This window comes from Apium graveolens, chromosome 1, assembly GCF_009905375.1.
Source record: "Apium graveolens cultivar Ventura chromosome 1, ASM990537v1, whole genome shotgun sequence".
Taxonomy (NCBI): domain Eukaryota; kingdom Viridiplantae; phylum Streptophyta; class Magnoliopsida; order Apiales; family Apiaceae; genus Apium; species Apium graveolens.
In genome coordinates this window covers 197,087,661-197,115,627 of record NC_133647.1, presented here as the reverse complement: position 1 = coordinate 197,115,627, position 27,967 = coordinate 197,087,661, and the positions used below count along the sequence as shown (strand labels likewise).

Below are 27,967 nucleotides of genomic sequence, written 5' to 3'. Positions count from 1 at the left end.
TGACCTAATTATTGTTGAGTCGAATACCAAATACTTGTTTACTTTGTAAAATCAAACTCGAAATTCAAACTACTTTTAATAACGCGTAAAATTTGTGAGTTTTGTCAAACTTTCATTAGTTTTAATTTATCTTTTATAAATATATTTTTATATAAATATTAAATATTTATATAATTAATCTAGTAAAACTCCCGCTGAAATATTTATATTCGAGTTTTTATCAATTTTTGGTAAAATTGGTATGAGTTTTCAAATTGAGTTGAACATATTAAATTTGTTACGCACCGAATTTAAAGATTAAAATTGAACTAGATCGAACCGAAACTCGAACCAACTTTTTTAATCAAAATAAACTCGAGTCTAACAATATTCGGATTCAACATCTAAACTTCTTAATTTGTTTTACAAAAAAATAAACGTCCAAAAAGTAAAAAATTACGGTTATGAACATTAAAAAATTTTAATACATATTTTAGATACATCAAAAAATAACTTCGAATATTATTGTTACTTAAATTTGGTAAAATTCAAAAAGTAAATTCATGTTGTTATCTTAAATGACTATTATTATTTTTTTTTGACGGGGAGTCCTAATTTCAAACGGATTTTAATTTTCGGAAGTAATAAAAATTAGACAATTTATCAAAAATCAAGAAACTTGTTATTTAACTTAATCTAATATTATAATATATCTGATTTTTACTCCGATTAATCTTTAATTCTGTATAATTTTCGAAAGTAATAAAAATTAGAAAATTTATCAAAAATCAAGAAGCTTGTTATTTAATTTAATCTAATATTATAATATATCTGAGTTTTACTCCGATTAATCTTCAATTATGTATTAATTTCAAGTCAGTTTCTTAACCGATATTCTCCGATTTTCAATTTTTATAACAGTATTTTGTACACGAAAACAAATTATTTTCTTGTTTAAGAAAATAAAAACAAAAACACGGACATTTATTGAAGTCGGTTGGGGATCTCTCGAGTCTTGAAGCAAACACAGACATGTTGCCGCGTGTCACTTGTCCGTAAACAAAACTAAAGCATATCTAAGAACAATTTTTATTTTTGTTGTACTTTAATACGGAGTATATAGCAGTTGCCGAGGTGCTCTTTTCTTCTATAAAACACAACTCACTTTAAGTTCAAGGCATCTTCAGTTTCAAATTTGTCAGAATCATCAAGAATGGCGTGCTTTCAAAGATACTTTTATCTCTCTTTCATTCTTTTCTCGCTTGTGTGTGTTCATCACACTGTTAATTGTGATGATAATGGTATGTCTCTTTTCTTGATCTTTATTATGTTTTTGTGGTTATGTGTTGTTATTTTGCTTTGTGGGTGTTCTTGTTTTGGAGTGTTTTGTAAGTTGGGAATAGGTTTTTTTGAGTTGTGATGGTTTGAATGGAGTTGGGAGAGTTTAGGATTTGGGTTTTGGTAAAAGGGTGAGTTTGGTTGGGGGGTTTTGAGATGGGATGTGTTTGTTTTGGTTAGGGAAGATGTTTTTTGGACTTGGATCTGATTTGTTTGAGAGAGAGGGGGGGAGGGAGAGAGAGGGGGAGAGAGAGGAAGAGGGAGGGAGGGAGAGAGAGAGAGAGAGAGAGAGAGATTTGGAGCTGAAAGATTTGTCACATCTGGGATTGAGATCTATTTTACCTTTTTATTACTGATTGTGTGTGTATGTATAGCTACTTGATAAGAAACAATGTGTTGCTTACTAGAATCTTCAAGAAATATTGCATTTGGAATTAACATCTGTACGACATATTCTGTGCCTAATGGATTTAGCTTCTGAAGTTGAATATCTTAGTAATAATCAAAGTAACATATTATGGTAATCTGAAGAGTGAAGATGGATTAGAAGTTCTTGAGCTGGGGCGGGGGAGGTGAGGGAGAGGGGTTGTCTAATTAGGAAGTGAATGTTCTAGTGGAACTTAGATCTGTTGGGTAATTCTGCCTACATGCTGTTCGATCCCCCTCACTTTATTATCAATTTTCTTTTAATGGATGTAAAGTTGGGTGGCGAGAAGTGTACATAATCAGTCTGTTCAATTGTCTTACTGAACTTAGGCTGTCGATATATATATAATCGGGTTTTAGGGCTACAGTTTAACATTATGCCATTTCTTTCAACAATATGTGCGTATTGGAGTTGCAGAGGGGAGACTTCTATCGAACACCCTAATGACCATAAATTGAGGAACACCCTTCTTTATGTCAAAGGGGGTCCCTCACTTAACTTTATGTTGCTCACATGATTATGAGCTGGGGTAAATGTGGTTAGTAGTAGGCCACGTGTTGCTCTATAATCTGCACTTTGTTCTTCGTGTAAACATAAAACTATTAGTAGCAATTGACCAACGGTACTGGATGAAGTTTAGGCTGCACAGTGCGTAATTGACATTTTGCAGTAATTAGTGCTTAATTGATCAACGTAACAATTATGGTTAAACAATTTCTTCGTAATAAAGTGTTCCAACTTAACTATTTGAGGTGATTTCTTATGTGGCTTAATGTGATTGAGATTGTGCTTCAAACATGCAGATATAATACCTGGTCCGCAGTATACATGTTTGTGTAATTTAAAAGTAGGCTAACAGATTTTAAGAAAACATAGGACTTCCTGCTAGGGCTGATCAAAACCGAACCGAAATCGAACCGAACTGGCTAATTCGGTTCGGTTCGGTTAGGTCCTGGTTTTTTAGAAATTCAGTTTATTTGGTCCGGATTGAATGGACCGGAATAAATTTCGGTCCGGTTCTTTTAAAAAATATCTTGGTCCGGACCGAATAGACCAAATAAACCAAATAATAATTAGTATGATTTTATATTACATACATTTTATATATATCTTAAAAATTATATTCATAGTTTTTAATTTGTAATTATATATATACACTCTTAAAACTCTATATATCACATTATTTTGATTATGTTTTAGATTTTATAATTTTTGGTTTAACTTTTAATACAATTTTCCTTTTTTAAAAAAAAAATTGGCCCGTTCTGTTCAAAACCGAACCAAACCGAATTTTCTCGGTTCGGTTTGGTCAGGTCCATAATACAACTTCGGTTCGGTCCATGAATAAATGACTATTCGGTTTGAACCTGTTTTGCACCGAAACGACCGAATGTTCAGCCCTACTTCGCTTCTTCGATTTTTAGAAGCTTGAAAGCAAAATTGTGTTGTCCTTGCGATTTTTTGTTTGACTATGGTTTCGAAAGGTTATAGGTGTTGCTGGTTGTAATTTTGTTCTTAACCATTCAATTCAAGTTGTTAATGTTGACCATTCCTATACAGATGAGGAAGACAAGCTTCTTCAAGGCATCAACAGCTATAGGACCAGTTTAAATTTGCCAACTCTGACAAACAATGACAAGGCCGAGTGCCTCGCGGAGGAAGTTGCAGAGCAGTTTAAGAATCAGCCTTGTACGAACACCACTGGCTCCAACACTGTACCTGGAACCGAGCCTAATTTTTCGGACTTTCCAAACCTTCTAAACAAATGCAAATTGAATGTCACCACTACAAGGGATGGTGTCATACTGCCTGCTTGTGTTCCTAACCTAGCTCAGGATATTGTCCTCTCCAACTACACACGTTCTCAGTATTCAAACTCTCTCAATGATACAAAATACACTGGAATCGGGATTGGCGCTGATGACAACTGGATTGTTGTTATATTGACCACAGATACTCCAACCGGGAATTTTGCCACTGGTTCCTCTGTTCCAGTCTCCAACTTCGTAACAAAAATGAGTCCATTTCAACCTTTGCTATCTGTAGTATTGGGAATTTTCTTCCTAATTGGAGTGTATTAAGTGAGTGAATTTCAACATTTTCTAGTGGAGGGCCGGGTAATTAACTATAGCTGGAGTTTTATCGTCTTCTAACAGGTTTACTTTTTCGGGGAGTGAATAAATCAGTTACTGGGGCAACCTAGAGCCTACTATCACGAAAACATGGACTTGAAGCTCTTCCTGTTCCTGTCTGCATCAATCTACCCAGGTTTAGCTGAATTTCATTCGGAGTTGTTTTATATCTTTCAGTTTCTATCTTTTGAATGTGATATGCTGTTTTGAGGTAAAACTTGAGCATACTTTTTTTAGCATATTGATGGTGGTTATTTTCCTGTTGTATTTCCTCCCGCTTGTTTTGTTTTGTTAAAATGTTTCTTGATTCTTTCACAAGTTCAGTTGTCTTCTGTAAATTTTCAATTTCGGCACACACACATGTTCTGACCGAAGCACAAGGCACATATACATGCACGGTTATGTTTACTGGGAGTCTTGAAAAGGACTGTGAAACCAGCCAGGGCACACATACAATGCATTTATCAGATCCTGAAAGTTCCAACATTTCGTGTAAAGGAAAATATAAGGATGTGGTAGGACTTAAGGGTGTTCTTAAATGATCTATAAAGAATATCTGCTACCTCCCCATACAATGCATAGAACTCGGCAGATAGTTCTAGTCCTCATCATCATTATATGTGCGGAACTAGGAATATAGTTTAGGGGGCCGAATAATTTTCAGCCTGAACTAAAATATTTTACATTTTTTTCAAAATTTTTGACTAAAATTTATGTGAATGTAGACCGTTGGCAGGGACCGGGACTTACTCAGTCCCCCTATCTTGCAGGCTCTCCTTGCGTGTACAACTACAAGTTCCTTAAAAGCTAAGGATTAATCGGGAATTTATCGGGGATGTTAAGAAACACTACACTTACCTGGTAATGGGCAATGAGGAAATGATTATTCTCAAGTTTGTTTCTATGTCCATGTCTACTTTGATCTGTCTTAATTATCGCTCTCACCATTACAGATCTTATTTAAACTCAATCATGGGCCTTGGCAACTATATTCTTGTTTACCTGCAGAACAGATTAAACGACCTTTACACAATCTATTTTTCCTTTTTTAAACCTGGACCATTTTGAAACTAATCTAACAGCGTTCTTGACCTGTGTATTCAGATTGTTAACAAAAATGGTATCATTCAGAAAATTAGTTGCTTTAGAGCATCTCTAACGGTTCACCTCCAACAATATATCAAATCCTATATATCAAGTCCTGATATAATATTTTATTTTTAAAAAATATCATTATTACAAAAAGTGAAGAAAGAGAAAGTGTTTTTTTCAAATATATATTATAAAAGAAAAGTTAAAAAAGAAGAGAGGTTAGCTAAAGATAAGAAATAAAGGTGCAGTAAAGGAAAATGAAATCTAAAAGAGAAATATGTTCCGGGAGTGTGAGATAGGCGGACGGGGAGTACGCAGCCGAACAGCTTGGCGCGAAGGTTGCTGGTTCGTGGGTAGAGTATTGTACTAAAGGTCCTCGGACTTCCAGGCGGTTTTTCTTTTGGGGGCGGTTTTTCTTTTGGGGGCGGTTTTTCTGTTGGGCAGTTGTTCACCGTTGGATCTCGCCAATACAGCCCCCTATAGTTTTCGTTACCGAGATATCTTTTTTTTCATTGTTCTTAGGTATTTTTTGGGTAATCTGCTCCCATGCTTCAAACGGTCAAATCTGAACTTCACTTTGTCGCCACTTTCCTAAAACACTTCCCGTTCAATTGCTGAAAGATAGAGGGCTCGTTTGGAAAATCTTAAAATAAGTAACTTATGACTTAAATGAAATAAGTGAATAATAAGTGATAAGTTGACAAATACTTATAAGTTATACAAGTGTTTGGATAATTTAACTTATAAGTTAGATTTTTTTTATTTAAATGAACTAAAATAAATAATTTTTAAATATATTATCTTAATTTTTTTATTTTAAGTTTGATTAACATTTAAAAAAATATATTTTAAAACTAAAATTGATAAAATAAATGAAAAATCAAAAATAAGTTGAGAAAAAGTACGTCATTAATAACATTCAACTTATCAGCTTATAAGTTATAAATTGAACTTATAAGTTGGGTCGACAAACACTCATCAATAAGCTGTTGCGGGCTTATAAACCAATAAGTTGGCTTATAAGATTTGTCAAACAGGCACAGAGATAAGGCTTTCTAAATGAGATTGATTTCCACGAATATGCAGACTGGAAAAATGCTATTTGACTTCATATCCGAAACGCAGGAACGATTTGACTAGAAAGTCATTAAAAACTTGATCGAAAAAAGTGTTTATTGAAGAAGCTATAGAGTCGATTACAAAAAGTACGAGTTTGAAAGGCTCGTTGGAATTGATCCGCTACGGTATTTACATTATACGCAACAGAAGCACCTGAAGTACTAAACGGAATAGGTGTTAGTTTGGTAACAGTTGGAGCAGCAAACTCGGAATCGGCAAGAATCTCATTTTTTGGTAGTACGAAAGGGAAATTGGCCCAAAAATTGGATAGGGGTCAAGACGCTGTCGGGAGCCGGCGGATGACTCAGGTGCCCCCGAACCGCGCAAAATGGTCTCCTATTACACGGCTCACTAACTCTACTTGGGGCGGGATACCTATTATTCATCGGTGGTCCGGCGCACCCCTATTATAGAAAGCCACCCCCAACTCACTTAAAGGATGTTGCTTAATTACGAAGGATTTTTTTTCTTAATCTAGAGAGTTCCTTTTCGTTAAGCGGATCAAGCCAGAAGTGGCTATTTTTATTTTATGTAAAGATTCTCAGAAGAGTACCTTACCTCTTTCTTAAGTCCCCGCCCCCGAAATATCTACCTATCTTTAGAGTGCTCCCTCGCTTTATATTATGGAAAAGATGCATAAATCCTATTCTTTCCTATTTTCAACATTAAGATGTTGCGCCCCTATCAATGTGAATTGATAAATCCATCGATCGTTGGTAGAGGGAGTTGACTCGCTTGAGTGTTATACGCGCTGGTGGCTAAAAACCGTTGTTTATGACCTTGTATGTATGATGGCTTAACCCCGATAAGAACTCATGTTTTATGCTTCAGGAAAGGCTTCAAAGCCTCGGTTTCTTACTGGAATAGCCCTCACGCCCCGTTTCTAGGCTTATAAAATAGTTGTTTACACTACCTTTCTGTTCGGTACGAACGAATAAATTTCGAACAAAAGGGTCGGAACTCGCTAATAGAAAATGAGAGAAAAACAAAGCAATGGCAAGAGCTCCGTCAATCTGCTGTTCATCGATAAACAAAGCTCTCTCTTTATCATCTCGTGCCAGATGCAACAAAGGACTCATCATTTTTCCTTCTCGCGGGAGCGCCTAACGTCTAGAGGAGCAAAGCTCATTTTCCTTTCAGGGTAAAGCGGCGCATAAACATAAAAAAGGGTCGGCCCGTCAAAAGTCCGGTTCCTTCGTGAATGAAGTTCAGAATCAACAAAGGTCGTAGAACGAAGATTGGAAGAAGGTCTTAGTGGATTTAAGTAATTTAAAGAATCACTAGGATATTTTGGAATAGTTTTTTTTCTCATATTCCTTATATCGTACTTTAAGACTTCAAATAGTAATAATAATATTTAAATTAGTTGTATTAAATTAAAAAAATTGAGATAATTTTTACTCCCTCCGTCCCACTGGGATGTTTACGTTATTATTCGGCACGCATTTCGAGACTTCTATAAAATATAGTTTCATAATGTTTTTTCAAAAAAAAAATTTTGAATAAAAGTTTAAACATAAAATTTTTATTAAAAAAAAAATATTATGAAATTATACTTTATAGAAGTCTCGAAATGTGTGCCGAATAGTAACGTAAACATCTCAGTGGGACGGAGGGAGTATATATGAATTTATAAAAAAATATGATGTTTTCATAAAAAAAAACTATATTAATTTATTTAGATATGGATACACTGAATTGTTAAAAAAATTAATTCAATTGACTATTTCAAAATAATATAATGTTACAGAAATGGATATAAAATGATAATTGAAATAAGGGCTTTTTTACTTCTTTTCTTTTTTCCTATATGAACTTCTAGAAGTCTACCAAACAGCAACCAAAATACTCACACAAATATCATAGACAAAAAAAATCTTCAAATCACGATTTGTCACCCGAAAAAGTTGGAACTGGACAAGTTTGTGCGTGTATATATTACGTTGTTGACTTGCTGGTAAGTTGCGGTTTGACTTTCTAGTGCCAAATATTCTAGTTAAACTTGGTCAAAAGAGAAAGTGTCGGTTAAATGCGGAGTAAGAGCATTTTCGATGGTCAAAAAACCTTGGCTAAAAATCTAGGTGGCATGTCATATATATTAGTATAGAGATTGTGTAAAAATAAATTGCTCGGACATTCCCCTTAGTTAAAATTTTAGCTAAGGTCATCATATTGGCTAAATTTGTTGAACCATTAGGGACCTGTAACATAACTCCACATAATCTATTACCATATTAAAATTAAATATTCTATTTATAATAACTTGAATTAATATTAACATACCATTTTTAAAAATATAGTCAATCATTATAGCCACTCCCGTTGAAGTACAATCTGTAATAGGTTCAGTAAAATTTAAATAATCAGTATTTTATATCATTTTAGCCAATCATAATGGAGATGCTCTAACGTTGACAAATTTAAGAAACAAATGGAGAACAAGGAGCATGCATAACAGCATCAGTGATGATTGAGAGTTGTTGAGGTGCATCAACATATAGATCAAGTTTTTGGGTTTATAAGATAATGATGGAAATTTCCACTTTAAAAGATCATCAGAATCCCCATTAATTTCGTTTGTTTCCAAAAGCATACACTCTAAGATTCATGATGTTGGTTGGTAAGTTGAGCAAAAGAATGGCGGGGTGATGGTTAAAAATATCCATTCTGGGGTGAAATTACTCAAAATACCAATTTTTAAAATATATGGATGAGAATATTATTTTGGTTACATATTTCGTAATTGGCTAAGTGTAATATGTATTTGAAAGTTGGGTATATAAAAAATTATTAAAAATACACATTTTTATTTTTACTTTTCGTATTATCATTGAGATACACATTTATTCAATTGACAAATGCGTATCTAATACAAAACAGGATACCCAAATGACAAATGCGTATCTCAAACGGTATTTTCAGTCATTCACTTTTAGAATAGTATTTTCATCCATTTGAATTAAAAATTTGTTATTTTTAAGATTCTTTCGGTTAAAGTTTTGTGCTTGGATGAGGTAGATGTGCCCTTTTTTATTTTTTATTTTTTCGTGTTGGAACAAGATTTTTAGAAGACAGTTACGTCCTTCGATCGACCGTAAAGAAGAAAATGTGAGAGATTGTCAAATTAACTTTAATGTAAAAATTATTTAATCCTGTCTAAGTATGTTCCAAAATACAAGAGTTTTGATAGAGTTGTGAGTGTGTGTAAATTAAAGTGTATGATATTCAAACTTCATATATTTACTTTTAACTTTTATTATTCAATTTAATTAACCAAATTTTGTCTGAAATTCAAATAAATTATGTAATTGAATTTTGGGCTTTTTTGAAAAATACCCAAGGCTAAAAATATTTTGGCAAAAACACTGTTACTTTTTTAAAAAAAATTCAAAAATTCTTTTTAATTTACAAAAATACTATTTTTCAAATTTTTTTTGCAAAAATATGGTTTTTTTGGCAATCGGAATCAACTGCATGCAACCTTTAATAAGTTTCTGCAACTATATGCAACCTCAAATCAACCAAAAAAACTTTATTCAACAAATTACATATTTGGTTGATTTTGGTTTATTTCGTATTTTTGCAAAAAAAACAAAAAATAGTAAAATTACAAAAAATACTTAGAAAAATTATCATTAGGAATTAACCTCATTTCACATATTATATTGCTCCTTTTTCTCATCCAACAAGAAGGCAGGTGACGGGCATTCATCTTTTGCATCGGTCATAACTTCGCAATGCACCCGAAAAAAGTTCGAGTAAAAAAAAGGTTTGCAATTTCCTAATTGGTCGTTTGAAAAATCTTAAAATAACTTATAATTTATAATGAATTCGTGATTTATAAGTGATAATTAGATAAATACTTATAAGTTACGTAAGTATTTGGATAATTTTATTTAAAAGTCAGATTTTTTTTACTTAAATGAATTAAAATAAATAATTCTTAGATATAATTATTTTAATTCATGAATTTTAAATTTAAATAATATTTACAAACATATATTTTTAAAGCTAAAGTTAATAAAAAAAGTGAAAAATCAAAATAAGTTGAGAAAAAGTACGTCACGGCTATTATTTAACTTATCAGTGTATAAGTCCTAAATTTGACTTATAAGTTGGGTCGACAAACATTCGTCGATAAGTACTTGCGGGTTTATAAATTAATAAGCAGGTGAAACAGAGAACGCCAAACATGCCCTGAATATATAAAACAACAACTTTTTATAAAGGAAATTTAGGAGGAGAACCTCAGCACACTTATACGTCATACCTTTTTATTGCTTAATTAGGAAGATTGCTCGTTCATTTTCATAAACAATTCAATTATTAATAATTAAACCGTTCTTTTTAGAGATCGTGAACCCTCGTCATCGTCATGAAAAAAAAAAAAAATATCGTGTTTGCCCGTGCTGATCAGCATAGCTTGTCCTGATATCAAGTTTTTTACGTAAATGAATGAGACATCGAAAAAATTGAACTTTTAGTTACACATTTTTCTATATAAATAAAGGAACAAAAGAAAAAAAATAAAAAAGGCATAAATAAAATTTTAGGTACGCAATTTTTAATTTTTATTCTAAAAGACGACTTAAAAAAATAAGATATATATTTTGCAGTTAGTCGGACTGATTTAAACACTATCGACATCTTATTCGTTATCACTTTTTCGATTTATTATCACAAGACTTTTTTTTTTTCACCGAGGCCTTTGTATATCTGAGGACCGGCCCTGCTGATCTTCATAGCTTAATTAATAATTACATCCGATTAGTATTTCAAGTAATTACCCATAACTCGATAACCACTGAAAGTTATCTTCGCCGACTAATTTCGATTCCCATCTTTTAAAATGAAAATTATTTTCGCCGACTAATTTCGATTCCCGTCTTTTAAAACGGTCGATGCTCAATTGGTACAACCCAACTTGCACTTGTAAGAATAATGGATGGATTCGTTGCTAGCTAGCTTCCCCTAAGTTTTGTCGATGTCAGAGCAATGTGCAATCTTCGCTGCCCTAATGAATACTTCCAGGTATGTGGTAACACTTTAGTATGGTGTGACAAACACTTTGATGCTTACTCTACATCAACATAATATTTTTTATGGAATTGCTATTTTGGCCCCATTTCTGAATTGTACGGACACTCTTTTATCCAAATCTTTATTGGTTTGTGATTGTGACCATGTTACATCCGCAGGTGGTTTCCTAAATTCAAATTGAAATTTGAAATGCAGGTGGGATATGAATCTGCTATGAATTTATGATTTTTATATGATATAACTAAACATCAACACTACTTACTAAGATTCTGTTTGAGATTGCTGTTAAAAATTGTTGTATTGTTAAAAAAAGTGCTCCTGAAAAAAGTGTTGTTATAAAAATCAGATGACTGTTTGGTAATTTTTTTGATACGTATATGTTTTGATGCAAAAAATTAAAAATAATGATGATTTTGGTAAGGTTTGATGGTGAAATCAGCATCTGCTTCCCGCAACAGCTGGAAAACAGTTTTTTCTAAAAGTACAGGGGACTTACTTTCTGTAACAGCAGCTTTTAGGCCAAAAACACTTTTCCGAAAAGCAGCTTTTAAAATTTATCAAACAGTTTTTTAACTGCTTTTCAGCGAAAAGCTGCTGTTGCTGTTCAACAGCAATACCAAACATATCCTAAATTTCATAATTTTAATTATATTGAATTGATTAATATTTTTTAATAATGATGGATGTCCTGCAATCAAAAAGAGCCAATTTTTAAATTTTCAGTACTTAGCAAGTGTCCGTAATCATAAACAAATATTAGAAAAATCCTTGAATCTATTGTGTTGTATTTATTTGAACTTCTGGATACAATCGAATTAAATTTGATAGAAGTTTATGTGTTATTGTTTGAAGTTTGATTTTGCTCATTTTGAAATTTGTTAGATACTCCCTCCGTCCAATTTATCTTCTCTGTTTGATTTTTTGTGGTCAAATTAAATAAATTTTGACTATAAATTTCATATAGTAAATGAACGAAAATATATATAAAAATTATATCACTAGAAAGTACATTTAATCTACTTTAATATATATTTTTCTATTTTTTAAAATAATAAAAAAATGAGTTTTTATTTACGGTCAAAATTGAGTGAATTTGATCATAAAAAATCAAATAAGACTGATAAATTGGGACGGAGGGACTATTTATGAGATATATAAATATTTAAAAAAATTGGCCGACTTTAAATTCTTGATAGATAAATTAAAAATTTGAACACAATACCAACTTATGAATTTTATGCATAACTCAGATGTTCAGGATTTACTTATAAGACTAATATTTTAAAAAAAAACAGAGCTAAATTATCTTTGTCAATTTTATTTTATAAAATTAGCAAAGTCTCAACAGCAGCCCACTTCTCCTGAGTACTATTTTTCCGGTCAAAACGTCACATTTGTGTTTTTAAACGTCCATCGAAACTCGCATTAATAAAACTAGTCCGAACACCCGATTAAAATATTTTTTTACGAAAAAGGATATACTTAAACCTTAACTTTTTTAATATAGTCATACAGAGAAAGACGGGGGTACAAAATTGATTAATGAAGAACACAAATTCCTCAATAATCAAACACATCCAACAAATTAGAAATTTTAAAAAAAATTAAGTAGCCACCAAAAAAGCCTCCCAGTTACATAATCCCCTCTCCTTGCACCTGCTGTTGTTGTGTCTCTGTAAATTTTCCCTCCCCATTCCAACCTCAACATCTTGTCTAATTTCATCAACAATGTTGTTGTCCGTACTGATTTTTTCGAATTCGTCTTCTTCGAAAACATCCTCCTCATTGCTCGTGTTATGATCTTCCGTTTCTGATTCATGAATGTTGACATCTCCGATATTTCCTGACCTCATTTTGCTGTCGTAAAAAAACTCGCAGTTCTTCAGAAACCGTAGCTGTAACCTGCCATTGCCTCGTTCAGCTTCGAAACAAGCACGACTCGATGGCGCTTCGACAGCTTCGATGAACAGTCTTCCTCCTTCTCTGTGTGGCCTAATGTGAATAGAATTCGTACCACTTATTGTTGTTAATGGAGGTGGAAAACTCCGTGTTTTCGCCTTCTTTGTTAGTGATTTTACGCTCCTTGATTAAAATGAAGTGAACGACAAAATGTCGAGATCACCTATATCATCACTGCCTGTTTCGCTTCCCAAATTTTCGGTACATAATTCTAGGCTTTTCTGGCTGAGCCTTAGAGATGGATGAAATTTTTCGGCATTGAATGTTTTTTTCGGAGTCTGAGAACAATTTGAGAGAGATTCGAGAAAATTCCTACTTGTGTTTTCTTCGGTACTAATAGTATTTTTGATTCCTGAGGGTTTCGGTGCAGCCAATGTGAGCCTCAAAGGTTTGTTTTGCGTGTGTGGTGACTCGAAACAAGACTGTGAATCCTGATATACTATAGTTGACGACATAGCTTAGTGTAAAACAGAGAGGGCTTATGAGAGGAAAGAAAGGAAGAAGAGGTTGAAGTTGAGGGATAAGTGAGGGGGAGGATGTGAATTTGTAGTACCCAGAAAGTAGAATAGGGCGGGGAGATTGGAAGAAGCTTTTTGCACCACTTGAATTATTCTCTCTCGGTCCCACAAGATTGTTTACGTTATTTTTCGACACGTTTTTTAATGTTCGTTTAAAGCATATTTTCTTAATATTCTTTTTTTAAAAAAAATTCTGAAGAAAAATTAAAAAAAATTATGAAACTATACTTTATTAAAGTCTCGAAATACGTACAAACAATATATATAAACAACTCACCACGACTTTAATACATATCTACCATTTTCTACCCGAAATATATTTAGGAAAGATTATCGGCCGGTTGGAAAAATTGTCGCTCATTTTTGAAATGAACTCAAGTTTGATATTTACATCGACATCTTATGTCACGGGTCAGCTCATGTATATATATAATGGCTCCAAAATCTCATTTATTTTAAATAGAAATATGAGATTATCGAAAAATTTATTGCTCATTTATTCACTCTTCATTTTCATTTTCGTATTTAGGACGGAGTTTTTAAAAATTTTGTTATTCGTAAATTTTTTTCAAAAATAATGATTCGACTGATTTTTCAAAAATCGCCAATAAATCGGTCAAAAATATTTGTCCGATTTGACCGATTTCTGATAAATTGCCGATTAATCATCCGACTTTTTAAAAATCGTCCGATACATCGTAAATCAGTACCTCAACCGAATAGTTCCGATCTCCGAAATCTGGAACACCGCCGTCAATTGATAAATAAATGTGGAACAACTTCGAATCTCATTTATCTCATAAATTAGTTAATAATTGCCTGGGTAGCTGACCGAGACTGACGCATTGGGATACAAAACTTGAGATAACACATCTCTATACATATCTTCAATCTAAGTCAACATAATCATACATTTATTTGGTGCCGCAATTTTTTTCTCTGTAAATTGGACGGAACATAAACAATGTCGGAAAATTAATTTGTCAACCCAAAAAAGAGTACTAATATACTGTCGATCTCTCTTCTATAAAAATCGGTCGATTTTTCGAAAATTGCCGATAAATCGCTCAAAAATTACCGATAAATTCTTAAAAAATGGGTCAAAAATATTTCTCCGATTTGACCGATTTCAGATAATTTTCGATAAATAATCTGATTTTTTAAAATTCGTCTAATAAATCTTAAATCAACCACTCAACCGAATAGTTTCGAGATTTTCGAAATCTGTAACACCGGTCAATATTGGTATATCAAATCATATAAATTGCCAGCATTTGTGTAGTAGTAAGGGGGAACTAGACATGGGTTTGTTCAAAACATAGTTCAAATTCATGAACCATCGATGAATTATGATTCATTTTGAGTATTTTATTAGAAGAGTCAAAATTAAGTTTATTTTTATGTCCATACATTTATACACGTATATTTGGTGGACATTCATCACAATTCACAGACAGCCTGCACACTTTGAACTTGTTTCAAAAATTAAAAATTAAAAAATCTATTTCGGTGCTGTGTCCGCGTTTAAAGATTATGACTGAATCACCCCTTGCAAATTTTTGGATTTTCTCCCAAAAACTTTCGGCAACAACGGATAATCAAAATTTTAATTTTATTAATTAGTTTAAACCTCAAAAATCATTTTTCGAAGATGTCCGGTTACTAGGGCTGAGCAAAATCGAACCGAAACCGAAAAACCGAACCAAACCGTGCTAATTCGGTTCGGTTTGGTCCTGATTTTTCAGAAATCGGGTCTATTCGGTTCGGACCGATTAGACCGAAATAAAATTCGGTTCGGTCCTGTTCTTGTAAAAAATATTTCGGCCCGGACCGAATAGACCAAATCATAAATATTTTAATTCTATATTACATATATTTTACATATATCTTAAAAATTTTGATCATAAATTTTAATTTCTAATTGTATATATACACTTTTAAAACTCTACATATCACCTTATTTTAATTATATTTTATAATTTTTGATTTAAAATTTTAATACAATTTTATATTTTTCAAAAAATTCGGTACATTCGGTCCGAAACCGGACCGAACCGAATTATTTCGATTTGGTTCGGTTCGATCCATAATACAATTTCGGATAACTCGATTCGGTTCGATTTGGTTCGCTTCGATCCATAATACAATTTCGGTCCGGTGCGGTCCAAGAAAAAATGATAATTCGGTTTTTCGGTCTATTCGGTTCGATCCGGTTTTGGACCGAACCGAACGAATGTTCCGCCTTACCGGTTACAAAGACGTATTCCTCGTCCTCTTGAACGGGGTTTGATAATTTACAAACCGTTTGACTGAATTTTATGTAATTTCGTAATTTGATTGTTAAAGTTCGGGTCACCGTTTTGGAAAAAAATATTTTCAAAAAAGTAGCCGTTAGTCACATTTTCGAAGTGCAAAAATAATGTTAATTTCCAATTTAACCGATTAATTTCCGATTAATTTGATGCAAGATATCCTACCGATACGATTTTTAAATCCGATTAATCCTTACAAGTTTCTTTTTATCGGAGTATTTATAATTATTTATCAAAATAAAATACTATATTCATTTAAATATGAATAATTATATAAATTATTATATAATAAATATATATTTGTTCAAAATAACTAATATAAACATAATAATATAATTTAATATTATAATACATCCGATTTTTACTCCGATTAATCCTTCTGCTTAATTTTCGATTTTTAATTAATTCAAAATAAGTAGCTCAGCTGATCTTGTCCAATTACGGATTTTTACAACACTGCCTATATTTTGTAAAAATTTAAATTGCAGTCACAAAAATGTAAAATTGAATAAAGTTCAAGCACTATTTTATAATTTATTAGCTGCACCAAGTAGGATTTTTTTTTCTCGTACATTGAGAATTTGAGATTCAAAATACATTCATTTTTTTCCAACAATTTTTTTGCCCAGGCCATCAGCCAAACTAAAAGAACCAAAGCATCAGTTGAATATGTGTATGTTTGCTTCGTCACAGGGCAATTATAATTATTGTTGGGGTTTACCATTAATATCATTTTATTATATAATTAACGTTTTTAATCTTAGCCAATAGTCCCAGTTAAAAAAAATTGCACATACTACAAATTATGCTTACGCAGTTTGCTAAAGGTACTTTACATATAATATTATACATTATACTTTAAACTCCTTTTATGAAGGTAAAAGTAATGAAATCATCTTCCATCTGAAGAAAATATCTTTATTTGGTTGTCAGATTGGTGCTAATTTAAAATATGAATGTCATTACCCTCACATTGTTTGTACGAATATTCCGCATTGAGCGTCATGAGGGCAACGACTTACTCCCTCCGTCCCTCCCAATTGTTATCGTTTCTGGAAGAGTGTCCGACACGCATTTTAAGACGAAGAAAAAGTATAGTTCTATAACTTTTTTTTAAAAAATTATTTTTCTGAATAAAAGTTTAAACATTCTATTTTTATTCAGAAAACGAAATTTTTTAAAAAAAGTTATATAACTATACTTTTTATTCATCTTAAAATGTGTGCCGGACACTCTCCCAGGAACGATAACAATTGGGAGGGACGGAGATAGTATTATTTACCATACCAAAATTCGATTATTCGTTTTCTCGAATTATTTGAATTCAATTTTTACTTGATCCGAAATTTGTAGAGAAAATATTCTATCAACTAGTTTCTAATTTCATTAAAAATACTTAGTTCGTTATTTTTTTTCAACGAAATACTAACATCGTTATGTGGAAGATATAATTTATAAAATTCACCAGTAGTATCAGAGAAAATGAAAGAATTATCCGCGAGAATCTATTTATTCTTAATGTGTGCTAAAGAAGGAGTCAGATAAATTTTGATTTGGCCATGGGTCGACCCGTTTAACTATTTTAAACCAATTAAAAAATAGGTTTTAATACATATAAGGAAATATAAATCATTTTCTTGCAATTAAAAATTAGTAAACAATTAAAGAGCCCACATATCATTCCAATCACAAATCCATGTCATACGCTAACCTATTTTCAAATTCAAAAATCCTCACAATTCTCTCTTCCGATGAACCCTATCTTCTCCTATCTTCTCCTACCATAACGAAGCTATGACCGCATATTCATGGATTCGATGTTTTGACATCCGATTAGTTTTGATTTGTTGAAGAAAAAGAACAAAATCATTAAAAATATCTCATCCGTTTATCTTTGTTGACTTTACAGGTTAATGAATCGTGGTAATAGTCATCGTAATGATGGTGAGAAGTTCAATACATCCCGTCATATGCATGAACGAGATAGGTTGCATTAGAACGTTAATAATAATAATAATTACTTTTCACTTATCCATCTCTACCTCTGTTTGTTCGTTTAACATGTATGTTATGATGTTTGGTTTTGTAAAATATGTATGATAGCAGTTCTGAAGCATGGTAATTCCGTTCATGGGAATGATCGTATATTTTTTGATTCTGCAGACTGCAATGAATCTTCATGTCAATTCAGTAAATGTTGATTCTCAGCCACATGCCTTCAACAGGAAAATTATGCAGCCTGATAAGTGTTTATTTAATGTCTTATGTTTATTTCTTACATGTTTGCGTACGGTCCTTTTATTCGATAATTTATGTACAGATTTTATTCGTCCCAACCGTGTTTCCGCCCTTGATAGGTTTTTATATAACAGAATGATTAATATGTCAAATCAGGAAAAGAACAAGGAGAATATATCATCGATTGGTTGGTGTTCATGTTGTCTTATATATACATTTTGTTTGTAAGAGTTCTGATGTTTGTATGATTTCATTTGCAGGTTCATCGCAGGAAGACCGCAGTAATAATTCATCTCCTAATGTCCTCCAACTTAATAAACACAACACCAATACATAGTCTTCGTTGTCATGTGTTTCTAATAGTATATATGTTTATCCACAATTCTCTAATCCTAATTATTGTTATAGGTTTTATTTACAGTATTTCATTTGTTTCATATTAGACACTCTGCTATCTTATGGTCATATAATGCGTGAAGATATTGAAAATCGTGGATTTTAATGGACCTCGGATCCAAGTGGCATGAGTTATACTACATGTATTAAATTTGAAATAACTTCATGCTGTCTTTAATTGTTCTTATTGGTTTTATTTGTTTAAACTATTCATCGGTACAATATTTATATATTGTCGGATACATTGCAAGTTGCACCAGTTAATAAAAGGTGCAGAGTGCTCGGGAATGATACAAGTACACTGACGCAAGGTACTCCCTCCGTCCCTTTTGATTGTTTACATTTTTGAGAGAGTGTCCGACACACATTTTAAGGTGCATATAAAGTATAGTTTTGTAATTTTTTTTACAATTTTGTTTTTTTGAATAAAAATTAAAACATCCAACTTTTATTCAGAAAAAAAAAATTGTAAAAATAAGTTACATAACTTTACTTTTTATCAGTATTCTAAAAATCGGTACTCGGTTCGACTCGACAAAGGCATGGAGTAACGAGTACTCGGAGTACTCGGAGAGTACTCGGAAAGAGTATTTGGATAATAAAATATTAATTTTTAATTTTAATATTTATTTAACTTAAAATATTATATAAATAAATGATATACAAGATAATTAATTATGTTTTTATAAAACTCGAAATTTTAAATGACCGGTAACTTTTATTTAGTATGAATTTAACTTATAATATTTTATAAATGATATGCCATATAATTAATTGTTATTTTATTATTTTGGCTAGCCTTTTACAATCATTTTAACATTAAAAATACTTAAAAGTTATATTTATTTGTTACAAACTAGCTACAAAAACTTCTCCATAATAGCGAGTCCACCTGACCTTCTAAATGAACCATACTAACTTTTAGAACAAGTATTCTTTTAGATAATCTGAATCTTATAACAAATAAGAAACTCAAGTAGCAGTTTGACAACCAAGTTTTTAAAACTTGTTTTGTTTAAAGGACTTTTAGAAAATTTTGTGAGGAAAATCTCTTTTGAAAACTGTTTAAAATTTTGAAAATCATACACCTGGTCGTCATTACTATATGAGTTGGTTGTTGTTCTTTTCAATAATTTCAAGGTATCAAGTTAGGGAAGCAATCAGATAAGACCCCATTCATTTCCATATATCTTCTACCCATTATTGATTCCATTTTGCTTCATTGGTCAACAAAAACTCCAGTTACCGTTTTCATATTATCATATTCGTTGCTTCACTTCTAATCTTCCATACTGGTAACTGTATTATCCCGTAATTTTTAAATATTGATTAATAATAGAATAATAGAAAAAAGTATTAAAATTTGATTAAGATTAGGATTTAAAATTGAATTAGAATAACAGGCCTAAAATTTGGATCAGATTCTAATATGGATAACTTGTAGGTTAAGAAATAGGATTTTGTATCGTTATAAATAGATCCTATTCATATTCCCCGTTTTTAATATCAAAATTCGTAGGCCTTTATTCATAAAATTCAGCAGTCTTGTAAAATTCGTAGAAAATTCATCTTAAGTCGGAATTCAGTGATCCTGGACTTTTCGGAAAGCTCTTTTCGATCTCTACAACTTTTGTGTTTCGTGTTTTTCAAGATAACATCGTTTAGATGGTCAAAAAGGGCTATATTCATATCTGGTCAGGTTTTGAAGTAAGTTTTCGATCAATCTTGCTAGTGTTTTCAAAATTGTGTGTTGTGCGTTTATATTTGATTATCAAAACTTGGGCTAAGTGATCATATATTTGATATTATTATGTGATATAGAATATGTATCGATGTGTATATGTGATGTCTACACGATAATTTGAGATCTTTGATTTGTGCCATGGTTTGTGAAAATATCGAATAAGAACTTAGGACCGCAGTCACCGGATTGTAGTGACAGTTTTATGAAAATTTAGGACCGTTATCACCGGGTTGTAGTGGTCGTGGCATGAGTTATTGATTTTGAATTATTGTTGTTTATGTGGTATGTGTATTGTGTGTATCGAATAAGAATAGAAATATGTATCGAAAGTGTTTGTTTCGTATGTCGTATATTGTATCGTATAGATTATCGTATTTTGTTATATGTGTTCATGTTACTTGGCCAACTAATTGGATCGATTGTTTTCTTGCTGGGCTGTATAGCTAATTACTTACAATTTCAGGTTTCGTATAAGATTCTAGTTGGAAATCATTGGAGTTCGAGGACTTAGGATTGGAGTATATTAAATTGTGGGCTTCCGTTAGCTGCGCTTTTGTAATAGACACCTTTGTAATAGATTTTTGGATTAGTTATTGCATTTTTTTTATTTCCGGTTTAGAATTAATGGTCTGGAAGTGCGGGCCGTTACAGTAACATTCCCATCATCATCTATTACGATTGCTAAGTATAACAAATCTATCTAGTAATCATCATATCTATTTTATAACACAAGGTCGATTTATATCACATTACTTTTACACGTATCATGTTTGGTCATAACATCATCATCTAATTCCAAGAAAACTCTCAATCTCCAATCCTCTCAAATTTCTTTAGAAATCCATCTAGCTTACTTCACAAGATAATCACGGGTAGTATACTCATTAATAGCTCCATATAACCTGGTAGCAGCTATCCTTCAGAATAACTAAATTATCTCTCTAGGTTTCTTCTTACCCCTCTTAATATCTCGTGTATTCACCATATGTTGTAGCTCTCGAATCCATCATCCTAGGTGTTATTACTTAATAAGACGGGTTTTAAAATGATAGTATAAAACAAGGCGTAGGGGAGACAGAAAAGATGCGCTCACAACTGAATATCCGGTAGAACCAGAATCAGCATGTGGGGAATTCTCGAATAGGTAGTCTCGCATCAGGGGATGAGATACTAGCTTGAAAAGGTGCAACCGTCGCAACATGAGGGGATATGGCTAACACAGGTGGAAGAGCAGGGCGTGAATCAGATGATAGTCTTACGACCGAAGGCTCCGAATGATCAAACGATCCAGGGATGAAAGAATCTTCCATCGCCGCCATCTGGAAATCGCGTTGCTAGATAAGGATCTCGAATCTCATCACGGATCGCACTAAAACCTATTATTTGGTCACACTCAAACTCTCGACGTTCTATTTTCTTCTATTTCTTAATTCTAATCTTACCCTCTACCCATTCCCGACAATCTAGGCTTGTTTCAGTGACTTATAACATGTAGTTCTGATGCCAAACCTGTGACGCCCTCCAAACCCGGGTCAAAACTTTGGGGTTCACAAAACACACACACACACTCAATATATAAATACATGCTTATGAAAGTAATATATGCAAAGACCCTTCTTACCATAACCATGGATCTCAACAGGTTAAAATATGAAAACAAGCCACAACCTTAACTTTTATTACATCGTACCAAATCCCAACTAGTTCCGCTTACAACTGATAATGATATCATTCTTACAATCTTACATAACTCATCTATATTATAAAGCTCCTGCTAACTCGGTCCATCTTATCCTGGAACCCTAGATCGCACGTTGGACTGGGAATCCTCGCTACCAACAATTTTCTTTTCAACTGTAAAATAGCATAACATATTTCAAGAGTGAGCTAACTAGCTCAGCAAATCATAATAGCAATAACCGAGGTTCAACAATGATCAGTTGAAATGATTCATAACAATCAAGTTTCTAGATAAGCAATGAATAGAATTAGATATTCTTTTCATTTTTAAAAACCAAGGTTAGGCTGCTGATCAGTCACGCACTAACCACGAGCAAGGCTCCCAACTTTGCTCTATATACTGGATCCAAGGCAGGCATTGGCCTAATATGACCACGAATCTGGTCTGACCATGAATTTGGTCTACATTTATAAAACCATCCAATTCTAAAACAATTCAATATGATAACCATTGCAATTCAATAAAAACAGAATCATGATTAACATTGATAAAACCTTTATCTCAGAGCATAAAACATTTCACAGGTATCACCAGGGTGTATCAAGGTGTAAATATGAAAAACGGCTTCAAGCCTGATGAAGAATCAAGTATCTGAAGAACAATGGTTCAATGATAATACAGGGTATTGATCTTTGATGTGATAGGGTATTCCAGGGTGTATAAGTTTCTGTATGCTCAAGATATTCTGTTGAAATACTTGGTTTATGGTGTGTATGTATTTGTGGAGTAGTATTGTATTGGTATGCTTTAATATCTAGGAAATCAACCTTTGATGGTTTACAAGAAATAAAGCTTACAGCTCAAGTTCAATGATATGATCAGGGTTCAAGGTTGACTAGTTTAAAGCGCTTGTAATGTAAAACAAGATTTATTTTGAATACTAGCAACATGTTATGAGAAAGTTTAGAATTACTTGCAATATATCTCGAGGAAAGGTTCAGAAGGACTTGCCTTATCATAGATGATTTCCAACTTTACTTGTACTCTTCTAATAGTTCTACTCATCAATCACTTTCCTTCTTTTTCTATGCATTGCTTCTATTCGTCAATCACTTGCCTTCTCTTTCTACACTTCAATTCTATCTACTGATCAATGACTTTCTTTTTCTATGCCTCGCTTACTCTGCTAGGCATCACAAGCATCTATCAATACTCAATCTCATACTATTCTAATCGTCACATAGACGTCATAAGCTTTTATATACCCTTCGTTTTACCCAAATCCGATTTACGGATTGAAAGTTATAACCAAAACAGTCAAACAACAACCACATAGGCATATAACACATCAATCAGATAGCACGTAGCACATAACACGCAAGATACTCAATTAAAATAATTTTTCAAAGAAGATTCGGGGTCAAAATGATTTTCCAGGTATTTAATACGAATTTTTGAACATTTTTCGGAATTAAAATGGGTCTCCGAATCATTTTATAATTAAATAATAGGATTCGAACGCCCGAATCTGACTTTAAAATAATTTTATAATAATTATCGAGTCTTGAAAATAATTTAAAATAATATTTTGAAGTTTGAAACTATTTTTCAGAATTTTTAAATCAAAAATAAATAGTTAAATCTAATTATTAAATCAATTAAAATTAATTAATTATTAATTAAATTACTTAATCAATTAATAATAAATTAATCGATTAATTAAAATAATTAATAACTAATTAAAATTAATTAATAAAATAATCCAGATTTATTTTTGAATAAATAATAATTAAAACAATTTTCTGGATTTAAAATAATTAAATAACCATTTTTCTGATTTTTTAAAATAATCAAAATTTCATTTTAAAATAATTTAAAACAGAAATCCGTTTTTTATAAATTTTTACAACAGGAGGGACTAAACTATAAGTTTAGACAAACTACAGGGGCAGTTCTGTAAATTTGTCATCCCCGTCTTCGGTTGTCGGCCGGACGCCATTACCGGCGGTCCGAGCTTTTCCGGCGACGTTCAAAATCACTAAGAACACCATCAAATTGTGCAGATCAGGAGTTCTTTATACCAGGAACCTATTTATACCAAAAACGTGATCAAACACGCACTGAATCATCCGGAAATTCCATCGGAATTTTCTGCCGCCGTTCGAATCGTTTTTCCAGCGAAGCTCAATTAGAGCAATCGAGGAATCGTTTGTTAATTTCAAATATACCAATCGATTTGGTTTCCACGATCTACACAACATGTAATCAATTTCATCTAATAACCCCTAACAAAGAAACGCCTAATTTTCAATTAATAACATTCAAACACATAAACCCTAATTTCAATTTCCAGAATCAAACAACAATTTGAACATGTTATGGAACTCCAAATTCATCATATAATATACCAAAACGACCAGAAAGAAAAGATCTACATAATTTTAACATCAAATCACACAAACAACATCAAGAACAAAAGTTCCTATTCTAATTACTAAATAATTCGAATTAAATTAATTAAATAAGAAAATCACCTTGATTTCTGCACTGAAATGGATGATTGATTATGAAAGAACTTTTCGAGAGCTTCGATTTGATATATTGCACGCCTGAATCGCAGTTCGTTAACGCCTTCGTTTGTGTGTTTGATTATGAAGAACGCGATGAATTTTAAGGTTTTTCTCTAGAAATCATATAGTTTTGCTGTTTGCAAATGATTATCTATACAAAATACAATACTGTGTTGGCTATATATATTTACGGAATATTAGTACGTTCTGGATCGTGTTGGATCGATAAATACGTTGTTTTGCCGCTAAGTAACTATTAATACGATAGTTTGGATAAACATTATCCTGTTTTGGATAACCACTATCCTGTTTTGGATAAGCACTATCCTGTTTTGGATAGACACTATCTTGTTTTGGATAAGTATTATCTTATTTCGGATAATTATCAAAACCGGGCTTTTATAAAACGATTTGTACGAAGATAATGTTATCGAAAAGGGTTAGCGTATCGAAAATATTACGCCGGGTCGCGCACCGGTCAAACCGTAATCCGGATCGAAAAAGTCAAAACATGGAAAATGTCCGGAATTATTAGATTAGGTTAGGAAGGAGTTTTCGGAAGAGTTTCGGGTTGTGAAAACGTAAAAACGGTGGATGTTGGACGATTCCCGGCTTTAGAAAATGATTTTGTAATTATTCAGAAAATAATTAATAAATTCATAAATAAATATAAAATCATATAACACTCCAAAAATTATCAGAAATATACCTTAATTATCTATATTTTATTATAGACATAATAAAATTAACATACTTATACTTTACCACATATAAACATCCGCATAACAACACCAATCATCAGATAATTCACAAAAAATCACAATATAATCACATAATAGTTATTTATAAACAAAAATAATTACACGCTATGTCCCGGATATTACATACTTGGCAGCATGATTCCCGAAAAAGGCCAGAAGCCGAGATTTTCTCCAGTGTATATATATATATATATATATATATGACACCGATAATGAAACTGATAATAGGATGGACCTAATTGGAAATACAAGAGATTCTGTTGATCAGGGAATTGTTGAGAATTTATCGTGTATGTTGTGTCCGTACAACAAGCTGGCTCAACATTTTTTACAGGCTCGAGAACACTTTCAAGAAAATGAAGTTGATGAGTTCAAGTTGATCTTTCTTTCGTCTAGATTTGCCAGTAGTCGACCCAATATTATTGGCCCCAACAATGAAATTGCGGGTCTTATTGTAAGTAAATATACTCTTTATAAATCATTATCCACTTACATTTACAAATATATTAGTACATAAAATATTTTTTTTTAAATTTATTATCATTAAGAAAATCAAAACTAAAAAGTATTGTTGATAATGTTTATAATTGTTTTTATACGATTAAAGCATCAAACACGTTTGTGTAAATTTTTTGTGTAGGTAAAAAGTAAGGTTGTTGGTGTTCTTTTTTTTAAAGATAATTTTTATAAGCTTTTAGTAATTTTGAGAGCAAATTACAATTTGGTGATGTAAAAAATGAATTTTTTGTAGGTCGTGATACAAATTTGGACATTTTAAGGCTAAATAATTTATCTTTCACACATGTAATTGTATTCCGTGAAGTTGAGCGTAACTCCATAATTATTGAGGGATGTTATTAACAAATTCAACGTGCTCTAATTACAAATATAAATAACAATTGCCAACAAAATATAATTGTTAACCCTTCAAAATCGTTTTGTTTAGGGGAATGTAAATTAAAAAATATTGAGGTGATACTTACTAATTAATTTATCATTCTTCAATTGTAAAAATAAGATTGTTATGTACATTTTTTTCATTTCGAATTATAGGTTAAAAGTATTTATATTTAAATCTTTTTAGAATATGAACCTTGGATCCTAATAGACCCACCAACCAGTATTTAATTTTTTTATTGCACTTTAATTTTCTCCCATATGTCAACATATGTGATTTAAAGTTCACACATCCTAAAATTTTGATATGATGGGTTTCTTATGTACTTCCTCCGTCCAATCTATCTGTAAACAAATGGTTTGGGCACGCACATTAAAACAATATTTTTTAGATAGATAGTAGGATGAGAGCGAAAAAAAATTATAACTTATTAATATATATATATATATATATATATATATATTTGGTTAAAGCGGTGAGACCACCAATCCAACGCTTCTCTGATACTCCAAATTTATAAGTCTATCTATATTGTACTATTATAAGCGAAATATGATTTCGTTTGGTCGGTTGGTTAACATATTCCTAAAAAGTTTGTTACACCTTCCAAAAAATGTTTAAATAAATATAATTTACTTAAAAAATTAAATTATATATCTAATATAACTATAAACACTATAAATTATTATTCAACATAATTTCTAACCGCACTCAACTTCTTTTTTATCGGAGAACCAAACACTTATAAAATTAATTTTTAATAATTCAAATTATAATATAACAAAATAATTAATAAATCTATCATATACTATTATAAACGAAACATGGTTTCGTTTGGTCGGTTGGTTTACACCATCCTAAAAAGTTTGTTACACCTTCCAAAAAATGTTTAAATAAATATGATTTACTTAATAAAATTAAATTATATATCTAATATAACTATAAACACTATGAATTATTATCCAACATAATTTCTAGTCGCACTCGACTTCTTTCTTACCGGAGAACCAAACACTTCTAAAATTAATTTTTAATAATTCAAATTATAATATAACAAAATAATTAATATATATATACTATACTATTATAAGCGAAACATGATTTCGTTAGGTCGGTTGATTAACACTTTCTAAAAAGTTTGTTACACCTTCCAAAAAATGTTTAAATAAATATGATTTACTTAAATTTTTAAATAATATATTTAATATAACTATAATCACTATGAATTATTATCCAACATAATTTTTATTCGCACTCAACTTCTTTTTTACCAGGGAACCAAACACTTCTAAAATTAATTTTTAATGATTCAAATTTTAATATAACAAAATAATAAATCTATACTATACTATTATAAGCGAAACATGATTTCGTTTGATTGGTTAGTTAACACAATCCTAAAAAGTTTGTTACACCTTCAAAAAAAATGTTTAAATAAATATGATTTACTTAAAAAATTGAATTATATATCTAATATTACTATAAACACTATGAATTATTATCCAACATAATTTCTAATCGCACTCAACTTCTTTCTTACGGGGGAACCAAACACTGATAAAATTAATTTTTAATAATTCAAATTATAAATATAACAAAATAATTAATCTATACTCCCTCCGTCCTTTTGATTTGTTATCAAAAGGATTAGAGACAGAGATTAAGAAATATGTATAAAGTAGTGAAAAAGAGAAAGAAAAGTGGGTGAGGTGGTGAGACCCATTGATTTTTAATGTATAAAAAGGAGATAGTGGGGTAAAAGT

The 27,967-nt window shown here is 31.5% G+C and overlaps 1 protein-coding gene across 3 annotated transcripts; it reads left to right on the top strand.

The window, feature by feature from the left end:
* The first annotated feature begins 1,080 nt into the window (after positions 1 to 1,080).
* Positions 1,081 to 4,846, top strand: LOC141677087 (putative GPI-anchored protein At5g19250). Of its 3 annotated transcripts, none has more exons than XR_012557330.1 (3): positions 1,081 to 1,280; positions 3,305 to 4,012; positions 4,647 to 4,846. XR_012557330.1 is itself a non-coding variant. In XM_074482825.1 (2 exons), the coding sequence occupies exons 1-2, from the start codon at positions 1,193 to 1,195 to the stop codon at positions 3,823 to 3,825; spliced, it is 609 nt and encodes a 202-aa protein (XP_074338926.1). In that variant the 5' UTR covers positions 1,081 to 1,192; the 3' UTR covers positions 3,826 to 4,194. The 3 variants fall into 3 exon arrangements, 1 of the variants encoding a protein (XP_074338926.1); XR_012557332.1 differs by having other exon boundaries at positions 4,602 to 4,846; XM_074482825.1 differs by lacking the exon at positions 4,647 to 4,846 and having other exon boundaries at positions 3,305 to 4,194.
* The last annotated feature ends 23,121 nt before the right edge of the window (positions 4,847 to 27,967 follow it).

Bases quoted from the DNA above. Each gene is read 5' to 3' on its own strand.
- LOC141677087 (XM_074482825.1), top strand. From the start codon at position 1,193: ATGGCGTGCTTTCAAAGATACTTTTATCTCTCTTTCATTCTTTTCTCG. The intron at 1,281-3,304 runs GTATGTCTCTTT...ATTCCTATACAG, and splicing joins TGTTAATTGTGATGATAATG to ATGAGGAAGACAAGCTTCTT.